Source organism: Triticum aestivum, chromosome 1D (assembly GCF_018294505.1).
Source record: "Triticum aestivum cultivar Chinese Spring chromosome 1D, IWGSC CS RefSeq v2.1, whole genome shotgun sequence".
Classification (NCBI taxonomy): Eukaryota; Viridiplantae; Streptophyta; class Magnoliopsida; order Poales; family Poaceae; genus Triticum; species Triticum aestivum.
The window spans coordinates 225543511-225563185 of NC_057796.1; the positions used below are offsets into that span (position 1 = coordinate 225543511).

General features: G+C 43.1%; 1 protein-coding gene across 1 annotated transcript; it reads left to right on the top strand.

Annotated features, from left to right (window-relative positions):
* The first annotated feature begins 16798 nt into the window (after positions 1–16798).
* On the top strand, positions 16799–19565 carry LOC123158581 (uncharacterized). The gene is made up of 3 exons (XM_044576501.1): positions 16799–17065; positions 17233–17369; positions 18530–19565. Exons 1-3 carry the CDS (start codon positions 16799–16801, stop codon positions 19206–19208), a joined length of 1083 nt encoding a protein of 360 aa, XP_044432436.1. The 3' UTR covers positions 19209–19565.
* Positions 19566–19675: the final 110 nt, after the last annotated feature.

Here is a 19675-nt window from a genome sequence, read left to right on the forward strand (position 1 = left end):
TGGCGTGGGAGGTGGCGAAAGCTGCGTGGACCGTGATGCGCTTCGACTTCCAACCATGTTAGAAGGAGCTCTATCACGGTCTCACGGTTGCGCGCCGCTCCCGCCTGCGTCCAGGCGTACACGCCGGCCCGATGCGTCCTGAGAATGACGCAAAGGGCTCTTCCCGCGGCGCCGCCCAGGGGCACCATCATCGCGGTGTTGCTCATCGCGCGCGGCCTAGGAAGGTCGCGGCGCGGGCGCCAGCTGGGGCGTCATAGAGGCTGTCGCGCCGCCCGTGGGCAGCACGGCCCCGCCTCCAGACCCAGCGGCGCGTGGCTCGTCGTCTTGGGCCCAAACGACGCCGCTTGCCTGGCTGCGATTGCCAGAGTGTCGTGGGTGCTCGCGGGATCACCCGCGGCCACCCTGTCGCCCGCCTGCCCTGGTCCGGACGGGTCGGCTCCGGACGACCCGATCGCTGTGATCCCCTTCTTCTTGGGGGCCATGGCGATGATAAAGTTGGTGAGTTGGCTTCAAAACCGGATTTTTCACAGCTTGCGCCCCCTACCTGGCGCGCCAAAGATGTCGGGGTTCAAGAATGACACCTATGGGATCACAGGGAATCCCTACTACGGTTGCCGGGGCGCGGGGCTGTAAAAAGAGCGGGTTTAGAAGATCAACGCGGGGGAATTTTATCCAGGTACGGGCCGCAAGTGATGCGTAATACCCTAGTCCTGCTTTGGTGTATATTTGGTGTTCTTGAGATCTTGAACTAGCTGCAGTGCATGCCTAGCCCAAAAAGTCCAAATCCTCCCCCAGTACGCCTCGGGCCTCCTTTTATATGTCAAAGGGGCTGCCACAGCGGCACACAGGAGGTGGAAAGTGTCTATAGCGTACAAGTTTATCTCTGACATCATGGGACAAAACGCATTAAATGCGCTGCCGACGCGTCCTCTTGCTTTATCGGGGACGGCAAGGAAGCTTGTATCGACCGTTGCCGCCTTGCCTCGCTTAGACGCGCGTCCAAGCTGACGAGGCATGCAGCGCTACACTGGCTGGCTAGTTGTTGCGCTGGTGCGGTGGCAGGGTCCTCACGAAGATTCGCATGCCACCACGCAGGTGCTTGCTTGGTTGGCCTAGGATTTGCATGCTGCCACGTAGGTGCGTGCCTAGTTGGCAGGCTGGCTGCTGCGTCGGGACGGCCATGTGGTAGTGAAACCTTGGTAACTGCGGGCCTGGTTGTGGCCCCGTAGATGTCCCCGGCAAGGGTCTTGCCGGGGTCTTGTGAGCGTCCCCGGCAAGGGTCTTGCCGGGCGGGCCTTCGTCTTATGGTTCTTATCTGTTCTTGCAGGCCTTCAGTCCTCACAAAGATCTGCAGGCCACCATGCAGGCGCCTCCCGAGCCTTGATTCCAATGTTGCCGATGGTGTCGGAACTCTCAGGCTCAAGGGTGGCGGTCCCGCTGGTGTTGGGTAAGCTGCCCCGGCAAGGCCCTTGCCGGGGCAGCGTAGGCCATCCCCGGCAAGGCTCTTGCCGGGGGAAACCCACCTTGCCCCTTCGCTCTTCGCGCCTCTGGACTCAGCGCAGCTCTGGTAGCCTTGTTCCTTGCTTCCTCTACCCCGCCAAGCGTGGCCGCAGGTGCGGCTACAACTGCCCGTGCACAAGTAAAGGGGTACAGAAGGCCCCTACTTTTGTACACCGACAAAAGGTCACAAATGAAACTAAGTGGGTGTGCATCCAACTTGCTTGCTCATGAAGACCTCGGGCATTTGAGGAAGCCCATCATCGGAATATACAAGCCAAGTTCTATAATGAAAAATTCTCACTAGTATATGAAAGTGATAACTCAAGAGACTCTGAAGCACAAGTGTGGTAAAAAGGATAGTAACATTGCCCCTTCTATCTTTTTCTCTCTTTTTTTTGTTTTCTTTTTTTGGGCTCTCTCTTTTTTTGGCCTCTATTTTTTAGTCCGGAGTCTCATCCCGACTTGTGGGGGAATCATAGTCTCCATCATCCTTTCCTCACTAGGACAATTCCCTAATAATGATGATCATCACACTTTTATTTACTTACAACTCAATATTACAACTCGATACAACTAATACATGATGACTCTATATGGATGCCTCTGGCAGTGTACCAGGATGTGCAATGATGTAGCATAGCAAAGATATCAAAAAATGGACAAACCATGAAAATTTCATGCTAGCTATCTTACGATCATGCAAAGCAATATGACAATGAATGCTCAAGTCATGTATATGATGATGATGGAAGTTGCATGGCAATATATCTCGGAATAGCTATGGAAATGCCATGATAGGTAGGTATGGTGGCTGTTTTGAGGAAGATATAAGGAGGCTTATGTGTGATAGAGCGTATCATATCATGGGGTTTGGATGCACCGGCGAAGCTTGCACCGACTCTCGAGGTGAGCAAGGGCAAAGCACGGTACCAAAGAGGCTAGCAATGATGGAAGGGTGAGAGTGCGTATAATCCATGGACTCAACATTAGTCATAAAAAACTCACATACTTATTGCAAAAGTTTATTAGCCATCAAAACAAGGTACTAATAGGCATGCTCCCAGGGGGATAGATTGGTAGGAAAAGACCATCGCTCGTCCCCGACCGCCACTCATAAGGAAGACAATCAGAAAATAAATCATGCTCCGACTTCATCACATAACGGTTCACCATACGTGCATGCTTCGGGAATCACAATCCTAACACAAGTATTTCTACCAATCCACAATTACTCACTATCATGACTCTAATATCACCATCTTTATATCGCAAAACTATTGCAAGGAATCAAACATATCATATTCAGTGATCTAAAGTTTTATGTAGGATTTAATGACTAACCATGTGAATGACCAACAGTTGTCAACTCTCTAAATAGATATAAGTGAAGCATGAGAGTTTAATTCTTTCTGCAAAAGATATGCCCACGCTCTAACAAATATAAGTGAAGCAAACGAGCATTGTACAAATGGCGGTTTTCTATGTGTAGAGAAACAGGCAATCCAAACTTCAAATGATATAAGTGAAGCACATGAAGCATTCTATAAAGGCATACTCAAAAGATATAAGTGAAGTGCAAAGAGCATTCTATAAATCAACCAAGGACTATATCATACCAGTATGGTGCATAAAAGAAAAATGAAAAATAAACACAAAATATGCTCCAAGAATTTACGCATATCATGTGACGAATAAAAATATAGCTCCAAGTAAAATTAAAGAAAGAGGGGATGACTTGCGGTGCCTCGGGCATCCCCAAGCTTAGGCTCTTGCCACTCCTTATTCCTTCATCCATCGTGATCTCACCCAAAACTTGAAAACTTCAACCACACAAAACTTGACAAAACCCTCGTGAGATCCGTTAGTATAATAAAGCAAATCACCACTTTAAGTATTGTTGCAAACTCATTCATATTTTATTTTTGCATTGTATCTATTGTATTATAACTTCTCCATGGCTTATACCACCGATAAAATCGACAGTTTCATCAAAACAAGCAAAACAATGCATCAAAAACAGAATCTGTCTTAAACAAGGCAGTTTGTAGTAATCTGAACATCTACCATACTTCTGTAACTCCAAAAATTCTGAAAAATTAGGACAAAATAAACAATTTGTATAGAATTACCGTGTAAAAATTTCAGAAACTTTTGGCATTCCAGTAAAAAATGTAAATTCACGCACTACAGCTAAAGTTTCCTTTTTTGCACTGCACAAACCAAACAAGCAATCTAATCATCCTAAAGGAAAATCTTGGCACATTATTTTTATAATACAATGGATTTGTACAAGTGGATAGTTATTTTTGTTGAAAAGTTTCTGTAATCAAGGTTTGCAAAGTTTCCATGGGCATGAACAAAGTTCAAGGAGCTCCCCCACTTCAACGGTGCTCGTCTTTCTTACTTTCACTTTCCTTTTTGAAAAGTTTTAGGTTCCCCAATTTATTTTTTTATTTTTAAACTTTTTAAAAGTTCTCAACAGAAATAAATGAATCTCTAAAACTTCCGTGTTGTCTCCCTCGATGCGCTTTCTTTAAAGCCATTAAGCTAGGCATATAGTGCTCAAGTAATGGATCCACCCGGATCCCAAGGTATATCAAAGCCAATTTTAATTAACAATGATTTGTAAATTAGTAGTGAGCACAAAGCAACATATATCATGCAATAACGAAGTCTAACTCTCTTCCTATGCATCGGCATGTCATAAAAGAACAACTCATGCACATCAAGTAAAGGGCAATGTATAGTATAAACAGTTTCTTGCAATTTTATCGTATTGGAAACATAGAGAGGCGGAGATGTAGTTCCTCTCTCATAATAATTGCAAGTAGGAGCAGCAAGCACATGCATATTATATTTCTCAAAATCATCACGTGTAATGGTAAAACACAACCCATCAATATAATCCTTACTAAGTGCAAATTTCTCCGATATAGTGTAGTTGGGAGAATTCAAAAAGATAATAGGACTATCATGCGTGGGTGCAATAGCAACAATTTCATTATTAACATAAGGAACTATAACAAGTTCATCTCCATAAGAATAATTCATATTGGCATCATGGCCACAAGCATAGCAAGCATCAAGTTCATCAGAAAGGAATATTTCAAACGAATTCAAGGGATCATAGCAATCATCATAGCATTCATCCTTCGGTGAGCATGAAGGAAAATTAAACAATGTATGGGATAAAGAGCTACTCTCATTAGAAGGTGGGCACAGGTGATCAATCCGCTCTTCCTCATTTTGTTCTTCGTTCTCCTCCTCATCTTTTTCATCTAATGAGCACACAGTCTCATCAATTTCTTCTTCCATAGATTCCTGCAAAATATTAGTCTCTTCTTGGACAGCGGAGACTTTCTCAATAAACTCATTAATATCGGCATTATATTCATAATTCTCATAGCAATATTTAAATATAACATAATTTTCAGGTCTGTAAACAGCATCATCAAATTTTTCACACTTTTCAAACAAAGATTCAATTTCATAAGCACCCTTAAAAGCAACAACTTCTTCTATTTGTTCCACATCATAGTAATCATATATACCATTAGCATAAGAATCCAAGGTTTCATTATCACTAAATTTACATGAATGGGGAAGGTGTGGAGCCTTCATCCTAGAGAAACAAGTATAATCATATCTCCGGCATAAATCCCAAGCATACCAATGCAACATATGAATTTGATCCCATAACAGTTTCCCTTTTAGAGTCAAGTGATAATCCCTTTTCTCGGGATTATCAAAGTAGTGTTTAATACTTTCCACATAGCGAGCATCGAGGATTTTAGGAGGTTCCCCATCTCCATGAGTAGCTAGTACACCTAATTTTTTTGGTATTTCGTGTTCCATATCCATAACTAAAGATAGAGAACAACTTAGAACAGAAAATAAAATCTACTAAGTGATAAAGCAAACAAGCACACACGAGAATATTCACCCCACGCTATTGCTCCTCGACAACGGAGCCAGAAAAAGGTCTTGATAACCCACAAGTGTAGGGGATCAGTTGTAGCCTCTTTCGATAAGTAAGAGTGTCGAACCCAACGAGGAGCTAAAGGTAGAACAAATATTCCCTCAAGTTCTATCGACCACCGATACAACTCTACGCACGCTTAACGTTCGCTTTACCTAGAACAAGTATGAAACTAGAAGTACTTTGTAGGTGTTGTGGAATAGGTTTGCAAGATAATAAAGAGCACGTAAATAAAAACTAGGAGCTGTTTAGATAAATAAACAATTAAATTAGTATAGCGAGTGTGGAAAAGTGGTGGTAGGAGTTGCGGAATTGTCCCTAAGCAATTGACTACGTTACTAGACCGATAGCACGTTTTATGTGGAGAGGCCACTGCTAGCATGTCATCCCTTACATGGAATTCTATGCACTTATGATTGGAACTATTAGCAAGCATCTGCAACTACTAACATTCATTAAGGTAAAACCCAACCATAGCATTAAGATATATTGGTCCCCCTTCAATCCCGTATGCATCAATTTCTATGCATGCTAGGCTGAAGTTGCTATCACCCTTGCCCTCCAATACATAGTCCTATCAACATACAACTAACCCTATGGTGTGATCCACACGCGCACTCATATGATGGGAACCAAAGGACAACAACATAACCACAAGCAAATTAAACCAATCATAGCAATTCACCAATCACTGATAGGACAACAGAAATCTACTCAAGCATCATAGGATGGCAACACATCATTGGATACTAATATGAAGCATAAAGCACCATGTTCAAGTAGAGGGTACAACGGGTTGCGGGAGAGTGGACCGCTGAATATAGATGGGGGAAGGTGATGAAGATGTTGGGGAAGATGATGGAGGTGTTGGTGTAGATCACCGTCACACGATGATTGCCCCAGCGGTGTTCCGGCGCCACCGGGAGAGAGGGGGAGAGACCCCATCCTTCTTTTTATTCCTTGACCTCCCCCTATGATCGGAGGAGGGTTTCCCCTCTAGTCCTTGGCCTCCATGGCGGCGGATGGGCGGGAGCCCCTCCGAGATTGGATCTCTCTCTCTCTGTTTTCTTCTGTTTCCGCATTCCCAGATTCTGGCCTTTCACCATTTCTTAAATTCCCAAAGATCCATAACTCCGATTGGGCTGAAATTTTAACATGAATTTTATCCGGATATTATCTTTCTTGCGGCGAAAGAAAGGACCAACCGCCTTACGGGGTGGCCACAAGCTCCCTGGTCGCGCCTCCAGGGCTTGTGGGCCCCTCAGGCATCGTCTCGCGTTGATTCCAATTCCCAAAAATCATATATATTCCAAAAAAATCTTCGTATGTTTTTATCATGTTTGGACTTCGTTTGGTATGGATATTGCGAAACAAAAAAATGAAACAAACAGGAACTGGCACTGGGTATTGGATCAATATGTTAGTCCAAAAAATAGTATAAAAAGTTGCCAAAAGTATATGAAAGTTGTAGAATATTGGCATGAAACAATCAAAAATTATAGATACGATGGAGACGTATCAGTGAGCATAAATTGCAAGATAGGATCGAGAACACAAATATATTCATGAAAACATAAAGGGTTCAGATCTGGAATCATGGCACTCGGGCCCTAGTGACAAGCATTAAGCATAACAAAGTCATAGCAACATCAATCTCAGAACATAGTGGATACTAGGGATCAAGCCCTAACAAATTGACTCGATTACATGATAAATCTCATCCAACCCCATCACCGTCAAGCAAGCCTATGAAAGAATTACTCACTCCTGGTGGTGAGCATCATGGAATTGGTGATGAAGAAGGGTTGGTGATGATGATTGATACGTCTCCGTCGTATCTACTTTTCCTAACGCTTTTGCTCTTGTTTTGGACTCTAATTTGCATGATTTGAATGAAACTAACCCGGACTGACGTTGTTTCAGGAGAACTACCATGGTGTTTTTTTTGTGCAGAAATAAAAGTTCTCAGATTTGGATGAAACTTTTTGGAGAATTATTTTGGAATATATAATAAATTATGGAGCCAAGACCCACTGGAGGGGGCACAGGTGCCCAAAAGACACCAGGGCGCGCCCACCCCCTCTGGCACGCCCTGGTGGGTGGTGGGCCCCTCGGGCTTCGCTGACCCTAACTCCGATGCTATAAAATCCTATTTTTCCAAAAAAAATAGGGGAGGAAGTTTCATCACATTTTATGACACGGAGCCGCCGCCACCTCCTGTTCTTCATTGGGAGGCCAGATCTGGAGCCCGTTTGGGGCTCCGGAGAGGGGAATCTTCGGTCTTCGTCATCACCAACCCTCCTTCATCACCAATTCCCTGATGCTCCCCACCGGGAGTGAGTAATTCCTTCGTAGGTTCGCTGGTCGGTGAGGAGTTGGATGAGATTCATCATGTAATCGAGTTAGTTTTGTTAGGGCTTGATCCCTAGTATCCACTATGTTCTGAGATTGATGTTGCTATGACTTTCTATGCTTAATGCTTGTCACTAGGGTCCAAGTGCCATGATTTCAGATCTAAACCGTTTATGTTTTCACCATTATATCTATGTTTTAGATCCGATCTTGCAAGCCATATGCACCTATTACGTGTTATGATCCGTAAACCCCGGGGTGACAGTAATTGGGATACTTTCCGGTGATGACCGTAGTTTGAGGAGTTCATGTATTTACTATGTGTTAATGCTTTGTTCCAGTTCTCTATTGAAAGGAGGCCTTAATATCCCTTAGTTTCCTTATGGACCCCGCTGCCACGGGAGGGTAGGACAGAAGATGTCATGCAAATTCTTTTCCATAAGCATGTAAGACTATTTACGGAATACATGCCTACATTATATTTATGAACTAGAGCTAGTTCTGTGTCGCCCTAGGTTATGATTGTTATAGGAAATCTAACGAATTCACCGATCCAATGCCTACGAGTTTTCCACATATTGTTTTTGTTGCGTTACTATTGCTCTTGCCACCATTACAACTGCTACAAAACTGTTACTGCTGTTACCATTACCATTGCTACTGTTAGCACTGCTATCGAAACTATCATATTACTGTGCTACTGATCACTTTGCTGCAGATATTAAATCTGCAGGTGTGGTTGAATTAACAACTCAACTGCTAATACTTGCAAATATTCTTTGGCTCCCCTTGTGTCGAATCAATAAATTTAGGTTGAATACTCTACCCTTGAAAACTGTTGCGATCCCCTATACTTGTGGGTTATCAATGATGCCGATGAATCTCCCTCTCTGGAGCCCCGAACGGACTCCATATTTGGCCTCCCGGTGAAGAACTAGGCATTATGCTACTGTTATGATTGTGTTTTAGTGTTCAAATTAGTTTTGTGCCAAGCAAAGCCTTTGGCATGATTTGGTTGATAGTTGCTTTGATTCTGTGCATAAACAGAAACTTTTGTGCTTAGTAGCAGAATTAATGTGATTTGCTGGAGCGTGATAAATTTCTGAAGTTTTACACATGATTGATATACAAATTGCCCACGTTGTCCTAATTTTTCAGAAATTTTGGAGTTACAGAAGTATGGTCAATGTTCAGATTGCTACAAACTGTTCTGTTTTTGACACATTCTATTTTTGATGCATTGTTTTGCTTGTTTTGATGAAACTATGGATTGTATCGGGTGGTATAAGCCATGGAGAAGTTAGAATACAATAGCTATAATGCAAAAATAAAATATGAATGGTTTGCAACAATAATTAAAGTAGTGATTTGCTTTATTATACTAACGGATCTCACGAGGTTTCGTTGAGTTTTGTGTGGTTGAAGTTTTTCAAGTTTTGGGTGAGATCACGATGGATGAAGGAATAAGGAGTGGCAAGAGCCTAAGCTTGGGGATGCCCGAGGCTCCCCAAGGTAATATTCAAGGACTCCCAAGCAACTAAGCTTGGGGATGCCCCAAAAGGCACCCCCTCTTTCTTCTACCAACCATCGGTAATTTTACTTGGAGCTATATTTTTATTCGTCACATATCATGAGTTTTGCTTGGAGCATCATGTATTATATGAGTCTTTTCTTTGTTTGCTTTTTAGTTTGTCACAATCATCCTTGCTGAACACACTTATTTGAGAGAGCCACATGTTTATCATGATTTGTTAGAATACTCTATGTGCTTCACTTAAATCTTTTGAGCTAGGCAGTTGCTCTAGTGCTTCACTTATATCATTTCGAGCACGACGGTGGTTATATTTTGAAGAAATATTTGCACTCTCATGCTTCACTTATATTATTTTGAGAGTTTACAAGATTAAATTCTGAAGAAATATTTGCACTCTCATGCTTCACTTATATTATTTTGAGAGTTGATAAGATTAAATTTTGAAGAAATGTTTGCACTCTCATGCTTCACTTATATCCTTTTGAGAGTTGATAATAGTGATGGTAATTTGCACAAGATATGAATTTGGTCCCAATGTGATGAATATCCAAGAGGGATGTAATAAAAACTTTCATATAGATCATTAGATGTGATAAGCTTGATTCCTTGCAATAGTTTTGCGATATGAAGATGATAATATGTGAGTTATGCTAGTGAGTAATTGTGCTTTAGTAAGAATATTGGTGTTAAGGTTTGTGATTCCCTATGCATGCACGTAAAGTATATAGTTATGCAACAAAATTACATCCTGCTTATGGTGCATTATTCAGTGTTAGTAATGTTCAATGCATGTTTATGACTGTTTTGGTTTTTTGGTTGGTCGCTTCTCAATCTATTTTCTAGCCTCCACTTGTACTAAGCGGAAATACTGCTTGTGCATCCAATTCCTTAAACCTAAAGTTGGGCCAAATGAGTCCACCATACCTACCTATATGCGGTATTTACATGCCGTTCCAAGTAAATTTGCATGTACCAGCTCTAATCATTCAAAGAAATTTTCCGTTTTGTGTGCCCGTACCGCTCATGAAGCGGCATAGAGTGGCCAATATTTTCCATGCTAGGTATGTTATTCTCATGGTGAGTGTTTATTCACTTGTCATTACACGAGAGTGTGGCAGGTAATAGGAATGCCCAGTCCCGAAATGAATAATAATAATAATAATAATAATAATAATAATAATAATAATAATTTCCTTGCGAAGTGTTGGTATGGAAGGCACCCATGGATACGGCTAGCCATGGATTGTGAAAGAATGGTGGAAAGGAAATAAACTTTACTTTTTGTTTGGGAACCGCCTATAATTTGTCTAGCATGGAAGATATTCGGAATTCTCGGTCGTTTTCGTTGACAGAAAAAGCATGCCTATCTCAAAAACAATTTTATCTCTATTTTAAACCTTGAGCTCTGGCGCCTCTGCAAATCTTTGCTTCCTTGTGCGAAGGGCCTATATATTTACTTTTATGCAATTTTTATTTTTATTTTGAGCCTTCATCTTCTCTTATAAAGCACCAACTAGAGAACACTATTGTCGTACTTGTGCATTGGATGTAGCTAATGTTGAGTGTGTTTCATGAATGGATCAATGACTGAGCATAATGGGCTAGGGATAACTTTCTTTAGTGTTGATATTTTGAAAGATATGGTTGCTTGTTGGTATACTTGAGTATTGATGTTTTCATGTGAAATTATAGATTATTGCTTTGAATCACTCAAGTACAAATATCCATGCTGCAAAAGAAAAGATTATATCATGAATGTGATAGGTAGCATTCCACATAATTTTTTTTATCATCTACCTACTCGAGGATGAGCAAGAATTACGCTTGGGGATGCTGGATACGTCTTCAACGTATCTATAATTTTTTTATTGTTCCATGCTATTATAGTATCAATTTTGGATGTTTTATATGTCATTATATGCAATTATATATCATTTTTTTGGGACTAACCTATTAACTTAGTGCCCAGTGCCAATTGCTGTTTTTTTTGCATGTTTTTGGCTTTTCAGAAAATCAATATCAAACAAAGTCCAAACAGAGAAAAACCTTTGGATTAATTTTTTCCGGACCAGAAGAGACCCTAGAAGGTTCGGGAGAAGGCCAAAAGAACCAGGAGGGAGCGACAAGTCCTAGGGGCGCGCCCCTAGGCTTGTGGGCCCCTCGTGGCACATCAAACCCTAATTCCACCTCTATAAATACTCAAATATTCCCCTGACATTAGAGAGACGGCCGAAATACTTTTTCAGTCGCCGCAAGTTTTTGTTCTCGCGAGATCCCATCTGGAGGCCTCCCCCGGTACTCTGCTCGAGGGGGAATCGATCACGGAGGGGCTCTACATCAACCTTGCCACCCTTGCGATGATGCGTGAGTAGTTTACCATAGACCTACAAGTCCATAGTTAGTAGCTAGATGGCTTCTTCTCTCTCTTTGATTTTCAATACAATGTTATCCTTGATGTTCTTGGAGATCTATTCGATGTAATGACTTTTTGCGGTGTGTTTGTTGGGATCCGATGAATTGCGAGTTTATGATCAGATCTATCCATGAATATTATTTGAGTTTTCTCTGAACTCTTTTATGCATGATTACTATAGCTTCGTATTTCTCTCCGATCTATTGATTTGGTTTGGCCAACTAGATTGATTTTTCTTGCTATGGGAGAGGTGCTTTGTAATGGGTTGGATCTTGCGGTGCTCAATCCTAGTGACAGAAGGGGACATGACATGTATGCATCATTGCTATTAAGGGTAAAAAGGTGGGGTTTATTCATACGTGAGTTTATCTTGTCTACATCATGTCATCTTGCTTAAGGCGTTACTCTGTTTTCCATGAACTTAATACACTAGATGCATGCTGGATAGTGCTCGATGTGTGGAGTAATAGTAGTAGATGCAAAATCATTTGGGTCTACTTGTCTCGGACGTGATGCCTATATATGATCATTGCCTTGGATAACATCATAATTATTTGCTTTTCTATCAATTGCCCAACAGTAATTTCTTTACCCACCGTATGCTATTTTCAAGAGAGAAGCCTCTAGTGAAAACTATGGCCCCCGGCTCTATCTTTTATCATATATTAAAACCAAAAATACCTTGCTATGTTTTTCTTTTATTTATTTTAGTTTGTATTTTTGTCTGATCTATCTATCAATCAAAAACTATACAATTTAATCTTGCTCATAACCGTCAAGGGATTAACAACCCCTTGTTCGCGTTGGGTTGCAAGGATTTGTTGTTTGCGAGCAGGTGCTGCTAACGAGTTGTTGGTTGTTCCTCCTACTGGATTGATAACCTTGGTTCTTAACCGAGGGAAATACTTATCTCTAATGTACTGCGTGATCCTCTCCTCTTCGGGGAAATCCCAACGCAGTTCACAAGTAGCACTAGGGTATAAGGAATACCCAAGTTATAGTCTGATATTGCCTCCATCCATCTTTGTTGATGAAGGTTCATATCTGGCTGAGTGAATAAGTACTCCAGACTTTGATGATTCGTGTAGATCTCGCAACGATTACCAAGAAGGTAATGTCGCCATAACTTCAGAGCATAGATAACTCCTGCAAGTTCAATATTATGCGTTGGATAGTTCTCTTCATGCTGACTCAACTGGTGAGAGCCATAAGCAATCACTTTACACTCTTGCATCAGGACACAGCCTAATCCTTGACGAGAGGTGTCGCAATAGATCACGAAGTCCTTGTGAGTATCTGGGGGAGCAAGCACTGGGGCAGAAGTCAACTTTTCTTTCAGAGTTTGGAAACTTTCCTGACATTTAGGTGTCAACTCAAAATTCTTGCCTTTGTGGAGCAGGTTAGTCAATGGCTTTGCAATCTTGGAGAAGTTCTCAACAAAACGATGACAATAACTGGCTAGTCCGAGAAAACTTATAACTTGCTTGACAGTTTGAGGAGGATTCCAGTCAAGAATAGCCTGAACTTGTTCTGGATTAACAGCAATGCTTGCTGTGGAAATTACATGGTCTAGATAGGCCACTTTAGGTTACCAGAACTCGCACTTGGAGTATTTGGCATAAAGCTGATGTTCCCGAAGCTTCTTTAGTACGGATAAAAGATGCTCGACATGTTCTTCTTCATTCTTGGAATAGACCAGAATATCATCAAGATAAACCACGACGAATTTGTCAAGGTATTCCATGAAGATGTAGTTCATCAATCGAGAAAAGGTGGCTGGAGCATTGGTTAAGCCAAAGGACATGACAGTGTACTCGTATGAACCGTAGCGAGTAACAAAGGTAGTTTTTGGAATGTCCTCTTTGCGAACCCTGATCTGATGGTACCCTAACCTCAAATCTAGTTTAGAGAAGATCAATGAACCGGCAAGTTGATCATATAGGTCATTGATTCTGGGAAGGGGATACTTGTTCTGGATCATTAGGTAAAAGAGAACTTGAGGATTTAATACATTTTTTGCGTCATGAAGATTCCAGAAAATGTCGGGACCTGCCGGGGGGCCATCCAGGGCCCCACGTGGCCAAGTGGCACAGTCAGGGCTTGACCCGCGCCACTAGGCCGCGTGGCCCCCCTGTGCACCGCTTTTCGCCCATTCCTTTGCCTATAAATTCTATAAATCGAGAAACCCTCGGTGCCAATTTTCTCTTTTTTTTGCACCAACGCAAGTTCCTGTTATGAGAAGATCCAACTTGGAGGCCTATTTCGACACCCTCTCGGAGGGGGGATGCATTACCAGAGGCTTCTTCATCAACCTTGCCAATTCCATGACCATGTGTGAGTAGTTCCTTTAGGACATTAGGGTCCACAACACTAGCTAGATGACACCCCTCTCTCTTGTGAGTCAATACAAAGTCCCCATGAGTTGCCTCACATGATCGAATTCATATGATATAATCGGTGGTGTGTTTGTTGGGATATGATAAATTGTCACTTTATGATCAAATTGTTCATTGAAATATACTGATTCTTTTAAAGTTTCTTTACTATATAATTAAGCAGCTTTGTATGCTCTCTGATTTATTTGTCTACTTTGGCCAAGTTTGACCCGTAGTTCTTCAAAGGGAGTGGTGCAAAGTAGTTGGTTCAATCTTGCGGTGATCTATATTCCAATGATAGAAACATACAAGACATGTATTGTATTGTTGCCACTAAGGAGAAACCAATGGTTTCTTTATCACACTTAGATGATAGTTTTACTGTCTACGTTATGCCATCATGCTTACTGCAATGCTCTGTTTATTATAAACTTAATACTTCGAGATGCATGTTGGATAACGGTCTTGGGGTGGAATATTAGTTGTAGATGCAGTTGGATAAGAGTCTACGTATCACAGACGTAATGCCTATATGAGATTATACCGTGCATGATCATAGTCATAAATATAAATATTGCAATTTAATTGTTGCCTAACTGTAATTTGTTTACCACGCTACACTTGTCAGCTTGGAGAGACGCCACTAGTGAACCTACGGCCTGAGGTCTATTTTACTTCACTAAAAACATCACCAAATATATTATTATTTTCTGTATCAAATTATTTATTCTATCTATCTATCAGTTCCTACTCTATCGTGCAATTTATTCATATAACTAGCAGGACAAGAATCTTGACAATCTTCTTGACGTGTTGGGGACAAGTTTGTATTGTGTTTTGTATGCAGGTACCCGTGACTTTGTTTGCTGGAAAAACTCTTTCTAATTTGATAAACCTTGATTCTCTACCGAGGGAAATACTTATTGCTAGGTTACTTCACCTTTATACTTTAGGGTTACCCAACGACTCTTACAAGAGAGTAGGCAGGGTGACACCGCGCAGCATATGCCAGTCGAATGTGGCGGACGCGCCCGGTCCACCCCATATATGAATTGGATATAAAGGGTGTCGATCAACCCAAACGTATAAGGGGTGTTTGAGGAGGTTGGTTGGGTCAGAAAAAACTGATCAATCACTGACCGGTCAAAAAAAAGAAGTCTGTAGATGCTCTTAGTGATGACAATATTCCTAATGACACGCATGTGGTGACTTTAACTCAAGCCTTCAATAGATATTTTATGATTTTTTTGCGAGATAATAGACATTGTATGATGATGTGTATATACTGGTGCGCGTGTGGATCGTTTATAGCTTTAGGTTTTAGGGCCCAAGAAGCTTAGGGTTTTGGATCGTTCGACGTCTTGGCTTCAGCGGGGGCGTCGACGATGCTGAATAAAGAAGCTCCGGATTCTTCTCCGGCGAGGCGATCGTCTCTATGGTTGGTGAAGGATCTGGGAACCAGTCTGTTCAAGCGGGGATGTCATGGCGGTGGCGGCATCCTTGTGGTGGACATGTGTCCTCGGGCTCTGCCGTTGCGACGGCGTCTGCTCCAACGTCGGCGCGGAGCTTGGGAGGTAGTCGAGGAGCGGATGCAGATTATGGTCTGCATCGACGACATCTGAAAGACGGAACATATGCTAGGCTCGTGGTTCGTGGATGGCAGGTATGGTTTCCTCCTCCGACGTCTTAGTCATGTGGGGGTGCCAGATCTGGAGTTCGATGGCGTGTCCGGGGTGTTGCCCCGGTCTGATTCGTTCAACAACAATGGTTTCATCTTTGACGAGCCACCTTGGAGGTCCGCAAAGCTGCATATCAGCGATGGAGCCGCGTTGAGCTCGGGTGAGAAGGTGATCCGTCATTTTTTCTTTCGGTGGCTGCTATGGTGGTGCCGGAGGCATATGACGGGGGTTGGTGTCAAGTTCAGAGACGTTCTGCTATCTTTTCAGTTTTGTCATGTCGGTCTTTATGTGACTTGTACTTTAATCTTTATGATATAAATGAGACACATATTACCATGAAAAAAAAAGAACTTTCTCTTCTAAAAACTTCGGTTAAAAAAAACTTTCTCTTCTAAAAACTTCAGTTAAAAAAAACTTTCTCTTAACAATGAATATCAGTTTCAAACCAGTTTGGCCAAAATACGCAACCAGCCAACCATCCGAAACTGCAATGTCAGGCGAGCGATATAGTAGCGGCCAGCTCAAACCATATCTGAACCACTTTAGAAAAATCACAAGCACATCAAACAGCCGAACGTTTTTTTTTTGTTTTATAAGTTTAGAGCTGAACTGTCAAATGCTTCACAAGAGGAGACGGAGGAGTGCCACGTTTCTCTTTCCTGCGTGCCCTTCTCCCCCGACCCCGAGCCGCGTCAAACAAAACAACCTCGTGGGAGCTCTCTCTCTCTCTCCTCCGCACCCGGCCTCCTCTCTCTCCTCTCTCCCTCCTCCCCGCTCGCCAATTCCTGCGCCATCATCCACCCCCGCCCTCGCGGCCACCGGAATCCGCCGCATCGGACGGCGAGCCCGCGGCGCCCCGCCCGCGAATCCGGGCCGCCCGCGCCCAGATCCGCCCCCCCCCCGCGGCGCCCCCGGATGTCATGAGCCGCCCCCATTTGCCCAAAGACCACGCCTTCCCGCGCGCGAATGGGTTCTTCGACCGCCGCCAGCCGCCCCCATTTGCCCAAAGACCACGCCTTCCCGCGCGCGAATGGGTTCTTCGACCGCCGCCTCTGCGAGATCGAGGAGGCGGACGCCCTAGCCGCCGACCAGTCCTGGTCGGGGTCGCCGTCGCAGTCCACCTCCCCGTCGTCGGCGTCGTCGCTGCCGATGTCGTCGTGCGGCCAGTACATGCTGCACCGGGTCGGCAAGTTCGACACCCTCGCCGGCGTCGCTATCAAGTACGGAGTCGAGGTAATGCGACGGGAGTACTCCTCTCTCTTCAAGGCCTCCGGCTTTCTATATTACTATATGCATACACATTGGAATACCAGAGGGGCAGAGGGGATATAAAATAGCTGTGTTTAACTTCTACTATAGTAAGGTGTTTGAATGATTTGTGTTTTTTGATTGATGCGTAGGTAGCTGACGTCAAGAGGCTGAATAGCCTCTCGACTGACCTCCAGATGTTTGCGCACAAGACGCTGCGGATTCCGCTCCCTGGAAGGCATCCTCCTCCACCTTTCCAGCAGAATGGTTCACACGAGTGTGATGACAGGTATAAGGAATACTAGTATGTTGCTTCCCTTTTTATTCTGGAAAGGCATTAACATGTGACTACTTCTAAACCATGCCCTTAGTGAGTTGGCAGTGCTGTTGATCAAGTGTTCAGCTTAGTGTTGTGTGTATCGATAGTCAAGAATTGTTACTACATCGCTACGAGTTTTTTCAAATGTGTATCAGGATCAAATGAGTATTCCGCGTTGGATTTTATTGGAGCACTGGTTAAGGTAGTTCTGGATACAAAATTGTAGCGTTAAGTGAAGCTGGAGTGGGGATTATGGTCTCGTAGTCGCATGCAACAACTACTTAGGCATTCAAAATGGAGCCAGAATTATTACCTTATTTTCTCTTAACCATGTCTCTTTTATGAAACTAAGGTTTTGCTTTTGCGCCCCTAAAAAAAAGGTTTTGCTTTTGCATGAAGCTTTTCCTTCACGAATGCATGCATGCTGTAAGTCCTATCACGTATCAGGAGGAGTTAAAGCTGAAACAAAATCTCAGTAGCCAATTTATCTGTGTGACGTGCCATTAATCAGTTTGGCGGTTACATAACTTCGGAATTTTGGATTCTGACTGTACGAATGGATGACTACATGTTTATTTTGGCATTATTTGCGTGTGCTATAAATTGTCATGCCCTGGAGTTCGTAAATTTACCATATTGAACGTAAGTTAAGCTGACACACCAAGGGCCTTGAAGGCAGGGAAAATGGAGAAAACAGATTTTGACGAACATGTGAACATGTCTCAAACCCTCAATGTTCTTGTGCTTACGCATACTGGCCACAGGTTTCTCCTTTGTAACAAGGCGTGTAGATTCTTGTCACTTTCTGAAACAAAGTCAACAAAATAGCATTCACTATGAGCGTGAGGTTCTTTTGGATAAATTCGATTACAGCAGTTTGCCTCCATAATATGTTGTAATATTCTTTTCTACTTGGGATCGCAAATGACTTCTGTTTCTGCCTTTTAGATTTTACAACACTTCATGAACCAACTACTCCCTCCATTCATAATTCTTGTCATGGTTTTAGTTCACACGACAAGAATTATGGAACGGAGGGAGTACTTGCTATGTTTTCTGTTTGCACTATTATGTTTTTTGCTGGCTCTACTTTATGTATCATCAGGTATTACAGTATAATATTATTTCAGGGAATGTACTCCACGGCGTCTTCATGATGATCTACTGGATTCAGTTTTGCGAACACCAAGACACAAAGTCTCGCCAGCCATGAGCCTTTTGCAGGGATACTATGGTCTCACACCACCTCCAAAGAGGAACCCGACACAGGAAGGCACCGAGATAGCAGTATATGGAAAAGGCAAGTCAATTTCCTTGGTTGATGAGCCCTGGTCTGCAGAGACACCAAATCCCAACACGTTCATGTTTGAGCATAGGAAACCCAGAAGCCAGACAATAGGTTCTCTTGTGAATGGTGAGTCTGAGGAGAATGGAGACGGCGAAAGGCCAGTAAGGAGGCGCCCGAAAGCTGACGGCGAGTTGCTACCTAGGGAGGAAAATGGCAGTGCCTTGTTGTCACGGGCGGGAAAAGGCCTCGCATTGAGGCCAAAGTCGGGCACTCGACCAGACATGAACAAGAGCCATCAGAATCTTATCGCGATGTCGGAGCCTTCGTTTGACGGCGGGCTTCAAACCGTAAAGAAATCGTCGAGCACCCCTGAGTTCCAAGAGCCAGAGAGCAACAGCAGCTCCTCGTCCATATGGTCAGCAAGCAAGTGGAGCTTGAAACCAGACGCTTTCGCCCTTCCTCTTTTTGACAGCATTCCAAAGCCAATCGCTGCTTGGAAAAACAAGGCGGCCCGAGATTAGCAGCTTTCCCCATCTCTTGGCCGCCCACCTGATTCTTTGCCTGAACTCTGGCTATATCCCATGTAAGCCTGTGGAGGAGCTTGAGCTCAGGCCGGCACCGGTCCTCCCAGCTACGAAAGCAAGGCAGGAAGGACCTCGATGGCAGCCTCTGATTTTGCATGGTTCGTCATGCTATATATGTTGGAGATGTTGTGGCGGGTAGAGGCGTTACTTGTCTTCACATAATCTTATAGAAGATGACACAGAGCCTTGGGTATTCTTTTGTACACATTGGAGATAATGTAGGATGAATAGGCGGGCTATATGTTGATCCCATTCCCATACACTAATATAGAAAAGATTGGTCTTATTTCACGAGTTTATTCATGTGCCTTTTGGCGTGTGCTAGCTGTTCAACTATACTGTGTATCTGAAGAAAAAAGAATAAAATGCAGCTCATTTCTCTACTGCTGGGTGTTCGTAAACGT

What these genes read in the sequence shown, in the direction of transcription:
- LOC123158581 (XM_044576501.1), top strand. Translation starts at nt 16,799, where the DNA reads ATGGGTTCTTCGACCGCCGCCAGCCGCCCCCATTTGCCCAAAGACCAC. An exon ending in CTATCAAGTACGGAGTCGAG is followed by an intron (nt 17,066 to 17,232) that starts GTAATGCGACGG and finishes ATTGATGCGTAG; the next exon opens with GTAGCTGACGTCAAGAGGCT. An exon ending in TCACACGAGTGTGATGACAG is followed by an intron (nt 17,370 to 18,529) that starts GTATAAGGAATA and finishes ATATTATTTCAG; the next exon opens with GGAATGTACTCCACGGCGTC.